This window comes from Molothrus aeneus, chromosome 1 (genome assembly GCF_037042795.1).
Source record: "Molothrus aeneus isolate 106 chromosome 1, BPBGC_Maene_1.0, whole genome shotgun sequence".
NCBI lineage: Eukaryota > Metazoa > Chordata > Aves > Passeriformes > Icteridae > Molothrus > Molothrus aeneus.
The window spans coordinates 145487512-145505159 of record NC_089646.1 but is presented as its reverse complement, the minus strand read 5'-3'; the positions used below and the strand labels follow the sequence as shown (position 1 = coordinate 145505159).

General features: G+C 41.5%; 1 protein-coding gene across 8 annotated transcripts in view; it reads right to left on the bottom strand.

Annotated features, from left to right (window-relative positions):
- PHF20L1 (PHD finger protein 20 like 1) overlaps nt 1-12909 on the bottom strand; it is a 57379-nt gene extending 44470 nt beyond the window's left edge. For 6 of the 8 annotated variants that reach the window (XM_066566626.1, XM_066566643.1, XM_066566648.1 and 3 more), the window contains exons 1-6: nt 12822-12909; nt 11703-11808; nt 4295-4466; nt 4071-4155; nt 3194-3282; nt 651-713 (exon numbers count right to left, since the gene is read on the bottom strand). In XM_066566626.1, the coding sequence (XP_066422723.1) occupies nt 651-713; nt 3194-3282; nt 4071-4155; nt 4295-4466; nt 11703-11785 (492 nt within the window). In that variant the 5' untranslated portion in view covers nt 11786-11808; nt 12822-12909. The remainder of the gene's footprint in view (nt 1-650; nt 714-3193; nt 3283-4070; nt 4156-4294; nt 4467-11702; nt 11809-12821) is intronic. The other 2 variants (XM_066566640.1, XM_066566663.1) reach the window with 1 other exon arrangement.
- Nucleotides 12910-17648: the final 4739 nt, after the last annotated feature.

The following is a 17648-nucleotide window of genomic DNA, read 5'->3' as shown; positions in this document are numbered from 1 at the left end:
AAATTGACAGGAGAATAGTAATGACCCACAGCAGTTAGAAAACAAAGCATTACTTTATGACTACTGAGGAAAACTGTCATTATGCTAATTAGATTCACTAAATCAAAACACAGGAAATTGCACGATCAAGAAATACATCAGCAGAAATTACTTAACAGCCTTACACATCAATTGGCTAAAAAATTTGTATTTTAAAATATTCCTTGTGTAACCATAATCCTGTAACAGTGGGAAGGCAAAACCAGAAGAATTTCCAAAATCCAACCCTTGCGTCAGTAGCAGAATTCACACATCCATCGCTCTCCCTCCACCTGCCTACAACCACCACCTTTTTGCCTCTCCACAGTACTAAAGATTCAGCTGCTTTTTCCTCTTCTGTCACACCATAACTTCCAACTCCCACACGTTCATACATACACATACATAAAACATGGATCTATTGACTGGCTGATTCCACATCAAGCCTGGATTCCTTACCCTCACCTTTCAATTCTACACAGTCTGCCCCACCTACATCTCGGCTCACATTGTCTCCTGTCACATCTTCTTTTTTCCTCTGGCCCATTCGCAAATCCATGTTTTTTCCTCAGCTTCCTCTTCCTGTGTGCCAAGTCCCCTCCCTCTCCTTCAAATCCCTCCTCAAAACTCACTTCTTTTGGTTCGATTTCCGTCACTAATCTCAGCTCCGGCGCTATCTGCTCCCTCTCGCGCGCCTGATTACATCGAAGATAAAACAAAAAACATGAAACAGAAAAAGTAAGTTATCCAAATACTTCATATGTGCTCTCACAAGGGCAGTCTAAATATCCCTTCTTCCCCTCTCTGTACTATGTTAGTCACAGATCTGTGTGATTTTGAATAATTTGTGCTAATCTGAACCACAGCTGAGCCTCAAGACTCATTGCACTGAGACAAATATTTTTCACTCTTTAAAAATTTTGCCTTTCCATCCTCATTACTGAATTTCATTAAAACACATCTGTTGCAAGTCAAAATAGTTTGAGTGCTACAGCACCTACAGTCTTTTCCTTCAAGTCACACTAAGCTCAAATCAAAGTATAAACTAATCTCTATCTCTCCAAGTAATTTGAATTCTGCATGTTTAGCACACACTCTCCACGAAGATCTTAAAATTTCTTAGATTTACTGATGTACTAGAACTTGAACTATCTTAAGCTTACACTCATCTCTAAAAATGTATTTTTTAGTTTAGCTACGCAGAAAATACAAGTTATAAGTTTAAATGAGGCATGAACTGTTGCATCTGACAACTCTACTTAATTTTTTTATCACTTTACAGTCTTGCAATTTTTGTAACCTATACATAAATTTTAGTAAAATATTTTCTTATAAAATACATAATGCAAAAGAACAAAAACATCCATGGGAGTTTGAGTCTTAAGCAAAGCTCAGTCTCAGATAACTGATTTTCAACCAAATCTTAGTTCATGTTTTTATTCTGAAATAACAAAAATACTTAGAAAAACAAACATTTTTCCATTGCATTATATGCAAAAATTGCAAGAAAAATTATATCTTTGCTTTTGAAAGCTACAGACTTTCATGCTTATTGCTTATTTTGCAGGATTAAATGCTACAACTAGTATCAATCAGCATTACAGAAAGCAGAGTTGGAGGTGTTCTTGTCTCCAGACAACTTAAAATTCTAAATCCATCTCAAAGTGTAAATTTGTGCCCCCAATTCCTTCTCAAGATTTCATTGAAGCAGCCTACATTCAACCCCCGAGATGCATAAGTGGCACCATAACTCTCAACTACTGAGAAAAATTAGAAATAACAGATGAGCTGGACTGCCACCAAACAAAGTCTGGACAACATAATGGTTGTGAAGTAATGGATTTACTATTTTTTTTTAAGCTGAGATTGCCTGTGGCCTTAAGAGTAGTAACTCAAGATTAGACACAACATTGCTCCCTAGGAAAAGTGCAGGACAGAATCAGGGAGCTCTTTCCACTGTCACAAAAAGCTTATTTCTTTTTGGTCACAATCACATTACCCTAGTTTTGCTTTTTGTAAGTAAAAAGGAACACTCAAGCTTCCTAACTTACTGCCATACTGACAGTATTCCTTGAAATACTACACACTGGTTCAACAGAGTTACTTTAAGACTGCAGCAAGAAGCCAGGGTTAGTGTGACTATAGATTTCAGTTTAATCTCCTTCAGGAAACATCTTTTAAATAATGCAGTAGTGTCTGCACTAAGTTCCAGCGTCCCTTGCATAGTGGATCAACCCTACCATACAGCTACCTTTACCCCGGAGGCCAGGATGTGGAGATGCTTTCAAGGCAATTAAATTATCCATCTGCACTGGTCACAATATGGATGGTTACAACGTTAATAATGAATATTTGAAGTCTGCAAAGTTAGGAGTATTCTGAAGAAAACTAAGAGCAAAGACCAGTTTTCATGGATTTTGTCTCAAATAGTTTCAGTGGAGTAATTTCTCATTAAATATTAAACACAGTTACCATGCAAAATAAATGCAATGGCATTTGCACTGAAACCATGTAAGAGTGTTCAATGATGTTTCCCTTTCACAAGTAAAGAGAGGCCTAGTGACTAAATCATGTCCTTTACTTCATAATCTCCCTCAACTTCTATTCAGCATCTCTTCTTAAACAGCAACTGGACGTTATAAGAGACAAGAAATAATTATCTGTCTGATTGCCCCAAAGTTCTGATACAGGGGGAAAAACCCCAAAGTCATGTTTAAAGGAACATGTGGGCAAAAAGTTCTCACAGTAGCAAACAAAAGACATGGCCAGAAGGTGGGGAATAAATAAAATAAAGAAAAAAAAAACAAATCAGCAGCACAGACTGCTGACAAGCTAAAGCTTTTTTCCTGAAAAGACACCAGAGGGAAAAGCCATTGGATGCCCCTGGTTTTGTAAACTCTGTAAGACAAGGCTTTGTGAAGAGATTAGTTGGCAATGGAGTGTCCAGCAGCCAGACATTTCAGTGAGGCAAGGCCACTTGAGCAGCACACTCTGAGGCATCATCCATAAACTGGTGAAGCAAGGCAGTGCAGGGCCTAGAGAAAGACTAATTTAAATCTAGTTGTGCTACTGACACTTCTACTGTCTCATGATATAAAAAAACAAACAAACAAAACAATGAAAACCCAAACAACCACACAAAACCTAACAAAGCAATTGCTTTAAGTATTCTTACCTGCCCTTTTGCATCCTCTGGCATAGATTTGATATGCATCCTTTTAAGACATCGAATGACACCATCATAGAATTGCACTGTGAATGTTCCTAGAAATGATTGATGGAATCACTATGAGTAGTCAAGAAACAAACACTTTGTGTTGTTTTGTTGCTATGAAAGCTTTATGTTTTGCATGTTATTTTGTATGACAAGAGTAACCAGGTGTTACCACTAGTCAGGATCAAAAGAGGTACAAAAACAATAAATGATGGCCTCAACGAAACCCTGCTTTAATACTGTTACTCCTTCTCCAGCTGGGCAAATTCAAGTATGTTTAAGCTATTGAGTCACTTCTGCTCATAATTCATTGAAATAATAATGTAATATTTAAGATGCCACTCTAGGGAAAAAGTTCAATTTACATCCAAGTCCTCATTTGCTCTAAACTACAGTAAAAATGTCAATTTCTTATGTTCATTAGAAATATCACCATTGTGAAGTGTTTAATTTGTGCTCCCTTATTCTCCTATTTCCATGGTTTTTCTTCAATAAAGAGAACTGAAACAATTATGAAAATTTAAATAGAACATTAACTCAAATCACCAAAAAATTGTTGATTTTGTACAAATTGTCCTAAGACTGAGCTTCTGATCACTGAAACAGCAAAAACATTTTAAAAAGCATTTTGTCTTCTAGGAGAAGACAAAAAAAGAAGTTTTCAAATTTGATACAGATAAAAGACAAACACTTTACTAAATTTGATTTATAAAAACATTTTCACTTAATATTGGGGCAGAGAGGAAAACTTTATAGCCATATCACTTTTTTAAGCAGACTAAATCTACAGCACAGCATTTTCAAGCAGACCTTACCAATGGAGCATTGCAATACATACCCTCTTTATTAATTGCTTCAATCTTTGCAGGGTAATATCGACAGTCTGTCCAACGAGCTAGGACTTCTTCTCCAGGTTTAAAATCCTATTTTAAACAAATTTAGTTATTAATATTTAAATTATTTCATTTTTTTTCCTAAAAATTAAGTATTATGTGCTAGAGAGATTTAATGACAAGTAGAGCAGTTTACAAAAGTCTAAGACAAAATCCATGTACCACTTACAACAAATTCTTCATCATCCTTCAGGCCCTCTTTCCTCAAAGCTGGTCTCTCCAAAGGTCTCAACCTGTTGCTGTCCCAGTAAATCCACTCATCGTAGCGATGGCTCCAGCGTTCAAAATGCACCAACATCTTCCCCTCCTCATAATCTATCTTCTCAATTCGAGATGGATACCTGAGTGTTAAACACAAACTGCTAAGTCTCAAAGGTTTCTGTCTTGGTTTAGATACAATAGTGCCTACATGACCTTCCAGAAAGTTGTATTAACACTTTGTACTGAAAAATCTTTAAGTCTGAAAAAGGCTAAGTAACTGAAATGATTGGATAACATTTAGTTCAAGAATCTATAAACAACATTGAAAATTGGAATCAGGCAGAATTCAGCTCCTTCTGCCCTTCAGAGAAGTATTAAAACAGATTCGAATGTGCACAGAATCTCCTAAAAAATAAAGAAAGTTAATTACATCACTGATTTTTTATCAGCATTTGTTAGGGCTGCTCTAAAGTTAACAATGTGTATGGAAAAAGACCACAGGAAAAGGACAGCTGCCTTTAACAACCTGTTTTTCAAACCAAGTATTACTGTGAACCCATAGTAAAAGAGCAGAGCTTGAGCAACCAATTTCCAATCCTACAGCAAATTCTTTAGCTAGAAAGGCAATGGACATATATAGGGAACCTATCAACATCATCAATTTTGAATATAATTTCTCCAAAATACTGACTGTGCTCTTAAAGGAGTCTCTAACACTATGTTCTGACTAAAATACAACTTATCAGGAAGTTCAGGCTTCCCTTATTTCTTACTAACTGAACTGTACATTAAAACAAAAGATGTCAATCTCAATTTGCTCTTTCTTTTCTCCTGTCCTACTTCTTCAGCTGCAGTGATGTATAAAGCTTCCCAAGATTTCAATATCTCAGGAGCTATTGATTAAGAAAATCTCTCTGATTTTATAGGTTTCTCCTGCAGCCACATTTCACACACCCTCACATCAGAATTCAGAGACACTCCAAGCTCTTGTTGCATTTCTCTCATCCATATATTTCAGAAACACTAAATATTTCATAAACACTAAATATTTTTATATCCATTCCTTAAGACCCCATCTTTTTCTCACTGAACTTCCAAAAAAACCCACAGTCTTAGTCTAAAACTGAAGCCTCTCACTTGCCACTCCCCTAATAAAATCTTTTTCAAGTCTTTCAAAGAAACAAGATCAGCCTCTCTTCCCCCTCTAAGGTAGACTCTAACAAGAGTCTACTTTAGAGGGAAAAGAGAGGCTGATCTCTTCTAACAAGAAAGAAGAGAGAAAAATCTAACAAGAAAGGTGAAACTGAGGATCTACTGCATTAAAACAGAATGTAAAACTCTTGGGTCAAACCTGTATCCCAGCAGCAACATTCTGGTTTAACTCTGAACAAGGGTTCAAGAAAATAAGCCAGCCATGAAATGGTTTTCCTAAGCCCTGTCTCTGTTTGTACTTTCTTTTTAAGTCCATATGCTGCTACACTTAGAAATTTTATTATAAAAAAAATGTATTATAAAATTTCTAGGTTTTTTTCATCTTTCAGAGTGTGCCAGTTTCAGACTTAGAAATTGACACTAAAACATCAGAATAAGCAGGAAGAGAAGAAAAGCAGCGGAAAAGTCAAGTTACTGTTACAACAGCAAGTGTGTGAGAAACAATGTAACCTAAAGGAGTTCCAAGCAGAAGGACGACACAGCAGATATTTAAGAAAGGGAAAGGAGGAAAACCACCAGAAAAACAGCTTGAGAGAAAGTTCATTTTGCAGCAATCAGAAATGGAAGCCAAGACGGGGATGCCCTTTCCAGTACAGTTCGAAATTTCAGGTTCATTGCATGCCAGCCACCAGTGATGCAAAACTTATGGCTGTTTCCAAAATTCAGGGCCAACCAGCTGAAAGAGAATTCTCCTTTTCCTACACATCTCCAGTGCACACACTCTGCTCCCACCATCCCTACAGCAGCTCCCCTGCTATGGCCAGGAGCTTTCTCTGGTCAGCAGCAGCCAAGGCACCACTCCAAGCACCGTGTGAGAAGACAACAGGAGGGACAAACTGGGAAAATACAGCACTGACATGGAAAAAGCACACCATGTAAGAGGGGAAAGTAACATGCAGAGCACAGGTTAGAGACAAATATTTTAAAATTAAGATAATGATAAAGACAATTCAGCAAGCCAAGAGTCAAGACATTAATATATATACAAAATCAAAAGATAAAAAGTTAGCATCAGTTAATAAAAGAAGATGTGCAAAATGTTAATTCTCATTAGAGAACACTTTAGATGAGACAAGAAGCTCAAGGTATTTATAGGTTAATTTCTCTTTGCTAAATACAATTTCTGCTATCAACATCTTTCTAAAAATCCATGATATGTCCTTAGAGATGGAACTGCCCAAGCCATATGAAATTGGTTATTAGGTAACCCAAACATAACTCTGTATTTAGCAACAAACTATTATCCTCAATATCCACTAAACTTAGCCACATATTGTGCCACAAATATGTACAAACAGTAATATTTCACAATACTGATCCCAGAGTGGAAAAGAACAGAACATATGTATTGCAGAACTTACTCTTGTAAATTATCCCCTGCACAAAAAGATCTTTCTGTTGATTTTGTACTTTAACTGAAAAGAATCAATTTCATTAATTAAAAATATTAATATGAAGATGATTACATCTTTTACACTTCAGAACTTTTATGTGGAAGTTCCTTCCATCACAAAGTTACAATTAGGCATTTGAAGAAATACTGCAAAGGGAGACACAAATATCATTCTTTACAGTACCAAAGAATAATAATATCTAAGGCCAAAACAACTTCCCAGTCAGGTTAATTCCCCCAGCAAGTACACCACATTAAGTCATCCCAATGAAACTGATATACAGCTGGATCTGACAACACCTCATCAGCACAAACCAGAAAAACACATTCTAAAGTTTGAGGGAAAGTCTTCACTTTTCCAAAAAAAAGAAAAAAAAAGCTCAGACCAGCACACAGAAATTCAATAATCAAGGAGTTTCTTCTATGGGAAGAAAAAATATTCTGCAAATTCTGGGTGTGCTTTTTCAAAAAGCAGCTGGAAAGAGCATGTAGTAATCACAAATGAAGTTTCATCCAAATTTCAGGGAGGTTTGCTCTTGCTTTTCCAAGAGGGAACAAGAGAATGCTGGTAGCTGAATTTACCTGCCCAGTTTACACATTGCATGCCCTCCATTCTCAGGTTCCAATCTTGGCGGTTCCAACCCATTAGAATTATGCAATATTTTTGGAAAGCCTCACAATTTGATATGGCTTAAAACTATGAATCCCTGGTCAGGCAACAACAGTGTTCTAACATTTATAGAATAAAAAAAAAATAATTTAAAACTTCCCACTTCACTTCTTTATAGTGTAAAAAAACCAAACCGCTGAATATTTTTTCCACTGCACTCAACACACATTAACAACCACACAGACAGCACTTTTTTAACATCATCCTTTTAACCCTTCAAAAGTGACCAAAAACTGGTGAATTGCCTTGTAAAATGGGACAATAGACATTTTAAACTGTAAAAGAGGTACAAAAACATTAATAAATCTGCCCAAGTTTGTACCTACAAAGTCTACAAACACACTCATACTTCCTGCCTTTGCAACACTGGTTTAAAAAGTGCTTCCTCCTACCTCATAGAGGATATAAAACCAAATACCCTCCGTACTGACTTCTCACAAATAGTGTTCTAAAGTCTGGAAAATCTGCAAACATCTATTTCTAGGTCCCCACATTTATTATACATATATTGTATTAAATATAAAGCAGACTTCACTTCCCTTTCAAACACCTGCCAGGTAACCCAGTCAACTGGAATCTGAAGCAAGGACTGTACCAAGTAAGATTTCTCAAAGTCTTTCAGGGAAAAAACTTCCTCCATACTGGGGGGGGGTGGAGGGAGTGTGGAAATCTATCCAGATAATCAAATATACCAAGAGGTAGTACTGTTGTTCCAACAACTAAACTATTTTAGAGGGCTGTTTCCATTCCAGAAACCAGGGCCATCTATCTGTACTTCATTACCTAACTTAAGAGTTTAGATTGAGCAAATTAATAAAGACTGTGGTCTCAGAAAAACAAGAGGGTTTTTTCAAATCAGTATCTGCTGCTTACAGGACAACTAGTTGAGAGCTACAGCCAAAAAAACCCACACAAAAATATCAAAAAAAGGAAGAGATGCATCTTTAAATACATCAGCTTTGCAGGGACAATGTCCTACTTGTGGGAGCTGACAGCTCAAGAACTGTCTTACACACAGACATGCACTTGCAGGCAAGTGCAGCTCTACTGCTTTTTCACTTGCTCTGTCAGCAAAGAGAGGCAGAAGAGGGTGTATGCACATATATTGGTTTTTGTATGAGATCACAGGAGAATTCAAACTGAAAGCAACTTCAGAAAGCCTCTAGTCCAACCTCCCACTCAAAGCAGGGTCAGCTATGGCAACAGGCCAGGTTTTCCAGTGTTTTATCCACCCCAGTCTTGAAAAACTCCCATGCTGGAGACTCCACAAACTCTTCAGGCAACCTGATCCACTGCTTGACTGTCCCAACAGGAATAAGATTCTCCTTGAGCCTAGTCTGAATATCTCATTTCAGTTTGTGCCTGTTGTCTTGGTTGTTTTGTTCTCTAACTACCTGTAGGGTTTGGCTAAGGCAGGTTAATGACAGCCCTGTAGGTATTGGAAGGCTGATAGTGGGATTTCTGAAGCCCTTTCCAAGCTAAAGAAGTCATTTCCTCCCTCCCTCTTCATGGGTCATACACTCCTCCAGCCCCTGAACATTTCACATACTTAATAAATTTCTATTTTGTAATTTTCAATCCCATCTCATTTATTATCTGCTGACAGATGATCAGTTTTGATTAGAGCTGCAGTTCATGGCTTGCTTCAGCGAATTTAAATGGAACAAGTGGTACAAGTTCTTTATGCAAGATGATCACCTGCAACAGCATAACTGCTGTGCTTGATAAAGGAGCAATAGAGCAAAACTAAACATGCTCATTGACAGCTTATCTTGTCTTTGCTGACCAGTTTGACCAGGCTTTCTTCTACTCTGTCACAGTACATGACAAATGACACCAGTGATCCAAACACCCTCTGCAAAAACTTCATTTAAACCTTCATTTAAAACTACGTTAAAGCAATAAGTAGTCAAGGTACATCGATGACGTCTCAAAAGTTTACAGAACATAAATGAAGCACCAGATGCCAGGAGTTCAATTTCAGCAACTACTACACAGGTGAAAATTAAAGACCTGCAAAAGTACCTCAGAAAACAGAAACATACTTTACTGTATTTTTTCTTACACCCTCTAGAAGCCTTTCTTGTTTAACATTTTAACTAGTCATGACCATTAAATGACAGCAAGCTTTCAGAAAAATGGAGAAAAAAATTAAAACCCTTTTAAAGGCTATTTCTCAGCAAGTGTTCTCAATTTGTCACTTGCAGAAAGACTGAGCTAAGCAATAGCAAGGCTCTTCAATTTGGCTTTTGTTAAAAAATAATAAAGAGATTTCATGTAAGTTCAGCAAGTTTATTTTCTTTGAAGTATGTATTTCTGCATGCAAATGAGCAGAATGCATACAGATTATATATAGCAAGAATTTTAAAAACATCCACCACTCCCTTATGCAATAGAAAGCCAACTAAAAAAAAATCCCATAGACTATCATTACAACCCTTGACACCCTAATAATAGCACAACAGTAGATCTTCTGTCACAAGGTATTTGGGTTTGTATTATTAATTCATTTTGTATTACTAGTTCACTTGAAATACAGTCCTGTTTTCATTGTTGCTGTAACTGCTAAATTTTGATATTAACTTTCTTCTGTATATGGCACCACAAAAGTTTACATGTATTTAAACTTGACCTGGGTCTACCTGGTGTACAGATAATAAATCAAATCCTGGAAAATTCAGGATAAATTCTATTCTTCCTGAAAACATCGAGCAACTCAGCTGCAGAGCTTGTGACATGGCCATGCCTGACAATCCAAAACTAGACAAGAACTCCAGCACTGAGATGCAGCCCTTCCCTGTGAAAAGGCTGGGCAGGTCTGACACAAACTATACACTGAATAGTCACTGATATTTTTTTGATACTATTAAGCTATTTTTACATATTAATTTTTGTTACCTGATTACATAACCAACTATCTCTAGTAACAGAAGACATTATAAAAAGTTTTATTGCTCTATTTTGGACGTTTTCCTTATCCTGCAATTCAGTTACAGAATCAGTAGGTGGAAAACCCAGTCTAGAGCAATAGGCAAGAACAAGAACAGTTCTATAAACCAAGTCCTTTAGAGTCCATTTATTAAGACAAACACTCTTCCTATAATTAAAATCAAAGCTCTACAAATAAAAAGTTTGACCCAACTTTATATAGAGAGCACATAACACTGGAGCAGACATGTCAATAATACACAGACTTCCCTCTCACATCACTTGGAGATAACAGGATCAGATATTTACAGGAACATGCTGAGCTCTCCAGGAATGCAACAGAAAAGCAGCTACACACCTCTACATTTCCCAGCCCTAATAAATCAGAGAGCAGTTAAGAAAAAACTTCTAAGTAGAAGCATCAACTACTTCTGTCACCTACTTTAACAAAACCAGGGATTTTTCAAATTCAACTAGCAAGGCCAGCACACATCAACAGATTAGCCCACTTGCTTTAATAAAATTTTTACTAACAACTTTTTTCATCCGAACAGCTCCTTTCACAATACACATGCTGTCCAGCATAATCCTTGTGCCCACAATTTCCATTTTATAGTCTTTGAATTCACAATAGGCCTGGTTGGTTGCAAGAGTCACAGGTTTAAGCACTTAATTCCTCCAGCTGTTTAATAAAAACACAACCGTATCTGCCTATCCCATGAACTCCAATTCAGGATGCGGGTTTGGGTTTTTTTTTTTTAATCAGTTTTGTGAACCTGTCAAGTGTGACAACTGAACACAAAACAACTCCCCTTGCATGCCTTCAAATGAAGACAAAAGAAGTCTTTGATCATGAAGTTTGCCTCATTGACACACCGATCACCTCGGCCCTGACACTGAATTCCACACTACTCCAGAAAGGCTCTTTGCTCCCTACAGCTGCACAAGCCACCAAGAGCAAATAAACACAAACCCATAGGAAAGTTTAGCTCGATTTCTGAACTGAGAATATTTTCCTAACACTTTTAACAGACTTAGGTGGAAATTCATAAAGTTCATGTCTGGAAATTGTCAAATAATAGATTCACTGTTTTTTTATAATCAATTATCAAAGCACACAAACAACACAAAATAATTATGCTCTCAGCAAACACTACCCAATGTCTTCCATACCATTTTTGCAAATAGTCCAGTGCCTCCAAACGAGCACCAATCTCAAATGTGATTCCAGGACGATTTGGAGGCTTTTTACTCATCTTGATATTGTCTTTTTCACCACCTTGGATGGAAAGAAAAAAGTTGCATTAAAACACATTATGCTGTTTAAAATGTGTCATTGACAGCAAATATATTCCAGAGGGTGAAAAGATGCAAAATTTTGATCCTGACTTTGTATTAACTGCTTAGCTTACAGAAATACAGGGAGGGCCCAAAAAAAAAGCATAAAAACCCTTTGTACATACTTTAATTCAGATTTCTTTCGTTTCAAAAACATCTGTTATCAACCTTAAATCAAAAAATAATAAGAAAAAACCATAGTGCTCATCCCTGGAGCTCTACTAGACTGTAATTCCTTTTAAAATCTGCATTTTTAAGCAAAATTTTAATATACCTATAGTTAACATGTGTGCTCTCCTCGGGTGAGGAAAAGGCAAACTAAGAAGAACTTACCTTATCAAGAACAGATAAACATGGCTTAAAGGGCAAGTAAGATTAAATGAGCACAAACAAAAAATAAACAAAACCTCATCTTGAGTATTCCTATGCACTCATAGTGGCATTCATAGCACTGAGTTCCAGCACAACTGGCTTCTAATTTTATTTTGCAGCTCAGTCGGTATCAATAAGCAAAAAAAACTAAAAACCTCTCTGTGCAACTACTGTCGCTACCACCGCGACTTTCTGCGGTGCTCCCTGCACCACCCCAAGCCCACTTGCCGAGCGGCAGTGCCGGGATGCAGGGTCGGAGCCTCGCAGCCCCGCACTGCGGGGGGAGCGACACCCGGCCCCCGTTCTGCAGCGGGGCTCCCCTGCGAGCTCCGCCAGCGCGGAGAGGCGAAGGGCGCAGCGCAGCCGGGCCGGGAGCGGCGGGGCCGCGGCCGCAGCGCTCGGCACAGCCGGGGAGGCCCCGCCGGACCCCCGGCCGCGGGCGGGGCCCGGCGCGAGCAGAGCCGCGGGCGCCGCCCCGCCAGGCCCGGCCGGCGTGCGGGGAGCGCCGGAGCCCCGCCGCCCGCGCTCCCTCGGCATTCCCTCCTCTCGCCCGCCGCGGTGCCGGCCCGTGCCGGCCCTTACCGCCCGCTCGGCTCGCTCGGGGCCCGGCGCGGCTGCCGCGGGCTGTCCGGCACGGCCGCCCCTCACCGCCCCATCCTGCCCGCGCCCCGCGCGCGTCACCGCCGCGCGACGCGCCCCGCCCCCGGCACGTGACTGCGCAGGGGCGGGGGGCGAGGCAGACAAAGAGCGGCGGCCGCGGCCCGGGACAGCGACACCGGGACAGCGACACGGGCGCGTCGACAGTGCCTCACACTGCCACAGAAACAGCGGGCAGCGGAGGGGGGTGTCCGGCGGAGGGAAAGGAAGGTGTTTAATCAAGGCACCGGGGCATTTCTCGCCTTGGCAAGGGCTGAGGGAGTTGGGGTTGCTCAGCCCCAGAAGAGGCGGCTGAGAGGGAACCTCGTCCAGGAGTGTCTGAGGGAGGGGTCGAGAGCACGGATCCGGCTCTGCTCGGTGGTGCCGAGTACAAGAGGGAACGGGCAGAATGCACAGGGAGTTTCAGCTGAATAGGAAGAACTTTGTTGTGCAGTGACCCTGCACTGAAGCATTGCCTAAAGACGTGTGGAGTCTCTCCACTAATTCAAGTGGGCACAATCCTGTGCAGTGTGTTCTAGAATGACCCTGCTTAAGCAAGAGGGTTGGACCAAATTACTGCTGTCCCTTCCAGCCTGACCAGTTCTGTCACTCTGGGATCTGTGATTCTATGATAGGGAGAAAAAGACTCGGGGCAGTCACTGAGATGGTCCTGGAGCTGCCACAGCCTGTGGCTGGTGGCCACAGGACACCCCTGGCCAGGCAAGAAGCCTGACAGTGGCCTGTCTTTGCCTCTGTTTTTTACCCATGAAACCACCTTCATCTGACCCACAGATTTTCTTGCTGTTATTCATTCCAGCCTCCCCCCATGCTGCTGAGGACTGGGTGGGTGCTTGGCAGCTGGTGAACAGCCCACTGCTGTCCCTGTGACACCCAGTGTTGTGGTGACTGCTGTGCTGCTTATCACTGTGTTCTGCTCTGCCTGAGAGACCTATGATAAAGGCAATGACCGTGAGCCACGTCTGGCATTTGGCCCCTGCAATGCTGCCATCCCAGTGCTCAGGGAACAGTCTCATAGAGTCTTTCCTTCTATTCTTCTCCAAGGCAGATGTTCCTAACTTTGTGACAGCAAGATCAGCATCATTACATCCCCCTGGATGTGATCAGTAACATAAATGTAAAGTTTCCACCAATTAATAAAAAGGCATAGTGTATTTCTGGAAACTGCACATTCTGGATCACAGTCAGCTTGTCAGTCCTTTCCATTAAGTGACCTTTAAGAACTTTTTTGAGTGTATTGAGTTTGTGTGGCAAGACTTTGGTAGTGGGGGACTCCTCTGAGAAGCTGCCAGAAGCTTCCCCCATGTCCACCAGAGTCAAAGTCACTTGGGTCTAAGACAGATCCACCAGTGGCCAGTGCTCAAGCTATCAGTGACAGTTTTGCCTTGGATGGTAACTGGTGAGTGATCCTCAGGACTGACCTCTCCTCTTGCCCTAGAAGCCTTTTGTTATATTTACCTCCCCTGTCCATTTGGGGAGGCCAATGACAGATTGGCTTTGGGAGGCACCTGGTGTCCAGACAAGGTCACTAAACAGCAGCAGGACAGACAGGACAATTTGTATGGTAGGCCTTGGACCTGTCCAGAGAGTACCAGCTGTGAGAAACCTCTGTGCTCACCTGGAGCCTCTGGCAGAAAACACCTGGAAAGACCCAAGGTTGACCACTGGGATTCTGGAGCTGAGGGTATCAAGGGTCTGGGGTGTACCAGATGTTCACAGGAAGGGGCACCTCTACACATAATGCATCTGAATGCGTAATACATGGAATAAGGGGATAGGATTGATCACACAGTGGGCTCAGATGAGGAACTCCCAGTGCCCCTGAATGCTGAAAGAGTTCACCATTGAGCCAGGAGGCAGAGATTTCAGAGCATCATCTCAGGAGGTGGCTCAAGCCCAAAAGTATAATAAAGAGCAGAAAGTGAAAGGCAGAATGCTCTTTTTACCAGTGTTTCCTCTTGTGTTGTGCAAAACCATCTGATGTGGAAAGCTGCTGAGTGGAGCACAAATTAATTGATTGCTCTTATATGGATGTTTGGGGGATGTCCCACAGACTAAGGGAATGACATCTGTGCATGTGTCACTGGACAAGGAGGGGGATCATGATTGATGGTGATGTTGATAACACACCAGTGTGGTGGCTGCTGCTGAATAACACTTCCACAGTGTCAGGGCTCACTTTTTTTCCCCCACTCATCTTCCCTAGCAAGCAGGCAAGGGGTGGGCAAGAGACTGGGAGGGGCAGAACTAGGACAGTTGACCCAAACTGGCCAAAGGGACATTCCATGCCATAAAACATTCATTTCAGCAAGAAAATCTGGGAAAGAAGAAGAAGAAGAAGACTGTTGGGACATTTTCTTCCAAGGTGACCATTGCTGGGAGATGGAGGGATATAGGTCTGCTGGTGGGAAGTGCTGAGTCCTTGCCTTTGAATTGCTTGGGGTTTTTTTGGGGTTGGGTTGTTTAGTTTAGGGGTTTTTGCTTTCCTTCATTTATTAAACTGCCCTCATCCAGATCTGCAAACATTTCTGGGGGTGCTGGTTGACAGTGACTGAACATGAGCCAGCAGTGTGCCAAGGAGAGCAATGGCATCCTGGCTTGTATCAGAAATAGTGTGGACAGCAGGACTGGGGAATGAGATTGTCTCTCTGTACTCAGCACTGGTGAGGCTGTATCTTGAATCCTGTGCTCAGTTTTGGGCCCCTCACTGCAAGAAAGACATTGAGGGGCTGGAATGTGTCCAGAGAGTGGCAGCAGAGCTGGGGAAGGATCTGGAGCACAAGTCTGATGAGGAGCAGCTGAGGGAGCTGGGGGTGCTCAGCCTGGAGAAATGGAGGCTCAAGGAGGACCTTATGACTCTCTACTCCCTGGAAGGAGGCTGTATCCAGGTGGAGTTGGTCTTTTTCCCCAGGCAGCAAGTGATAGGACTTGGAAAAGGCCTCAAGGTGTGCCAGGGGATGTTTAGATGGGATATTAGGAAAACATTCTTTACAGAAAGAGTGGTCAGGCATTGGAACAGGCTGCACATGGAAGTGGTGGAATCACCACCATTCCTCAAAGTGTTCAAAAACAAATGTGGATGTGGCAGTGGGAGGCATGGGTTAGCGATGAACTAACCAGCAGCTTAATTGTCCAGCAGCTCAATTGTCTTAGAGTTCTTTTCCAACCTCAATGATTCTATGATTCTCACTTTTGTTCTTCCCATTCTCTTCCCTATGCCACTGCTGGGGGAGGGAGTGAGTGGCTGTGTGGGCGTTTGGCTGCTGTTCAAGGTCAATCCATCTGCTTCATTTAGTCCCCAGGAGGCTGCCTCCCACTTGAGGAGTCTTTATAGACATAATGTTCAGTAGGATATTTTAGAGTATTTGCTATGATATTTTTTTTTTTCCTCCCTAGATTTTCCCTTGTTACCATTTTCTGGAAGGTGGTGGCAAACAGAAGAGACTGAAGGAAGAAGGAGGCTTGAAGAAAAACAAAGGAAACAAAATAAGAAAACAAAGAGGGGAAGGGAAAGGGAAAGGGAAAGGGAAAGGAAAGGAAAGGAAAGGAAAGGAAAGGAAAGGAAAGGAAAGGAAAGGAAAGGAAAGGAAAGGAAAGGAAAGGAAAGGAAAGGAAAGGAAAGGAAAGGAAAGGAAAGGAAAGGAAAGGAAAGGAAAGGAAAGGAAAGGAAAGGAAAGGAAAGGAGTTTTTCCCTTTTTTTTAGTAAAAATGTTGCCATTGCATTTATTTGAATTCTCCAGCTCTTACTACTTTTGGTGTAATTTTGATGCAATCTTTGATTTAGAGGGTTTGCCACAGGATAGTGAAGGTTGTTGTGTAAGGAATGAGATCTCTTTGAGTGGCAAAGAATTTGCAGCATCAGGATAGTTAGAAAAGTGGAGGTGCTTCTGTCCAAGGAGAGGGAATGGGGGAAAATAAAAGACAGTGAGGATGGAGCTGGGTACATGGGAGTCACTGAATCATGCTCTTCACTGCTGAAGGCTGTTATGCCATGGTGTGGGTAGAGCAGCGTGTGGCACCCCATTTCTTTGCTGCTGAGGCTGTTGAGATGGAGGCAGAGCTGGCAGGAGGTGGCAGAGGCACAGCAAGCCCCTTGTATTGATTAATATGGACTAAAAGCACATCTGCAAGCACAGAAGAGCACAGACAATCCCAAATAATCCCCAGCCCTGGCAGCTCCCAGGAGCAATCAGCCCATCAAGGGCCCATTTCCTCAAGCTCAGAGGAGCACAGGGACAAATGGCAGGTGGGAGTCTTGGAGGAAGGGACACCTGCTGCACGGTGCCATGTGTGACTCCTACCACACTGCCTTCAGAACAGCAGAAGTCCACGTGTGGTTCAGCAGCACAGGGCAGCTTTTCCTTGCACTATTATCAAAACATTTGGGAGAACAAAGAGCCCCAGCCACTGTCCCCATTTCTTTGCTGCCATTCCATGTATACCCATCCCTGCCCTGCTGTAGCTCACAGGCACCCACACCCCCTGCTGGCCCTGACTTGCCTCTCCTAGTGCCTCCCTAGCTCTGCCCATGGACCAGGACCCCGTTTCAACTACACTACTCCACCATAAACCAGCAAGGAGCAATTTAGGCCAAGACATTTTGTATACTCTTTTAGCACAAAACCATATCTGATATTTAGTTTTGTCTCCTAGGAAAACAAGGCCTACATGGCTGCATTGCCTGTCTGCCTTCCATTTTCCCTTTCTTCACTTACTCCTAAAACTTCTATTTTACTTCAAGCTTGACACAGAGAG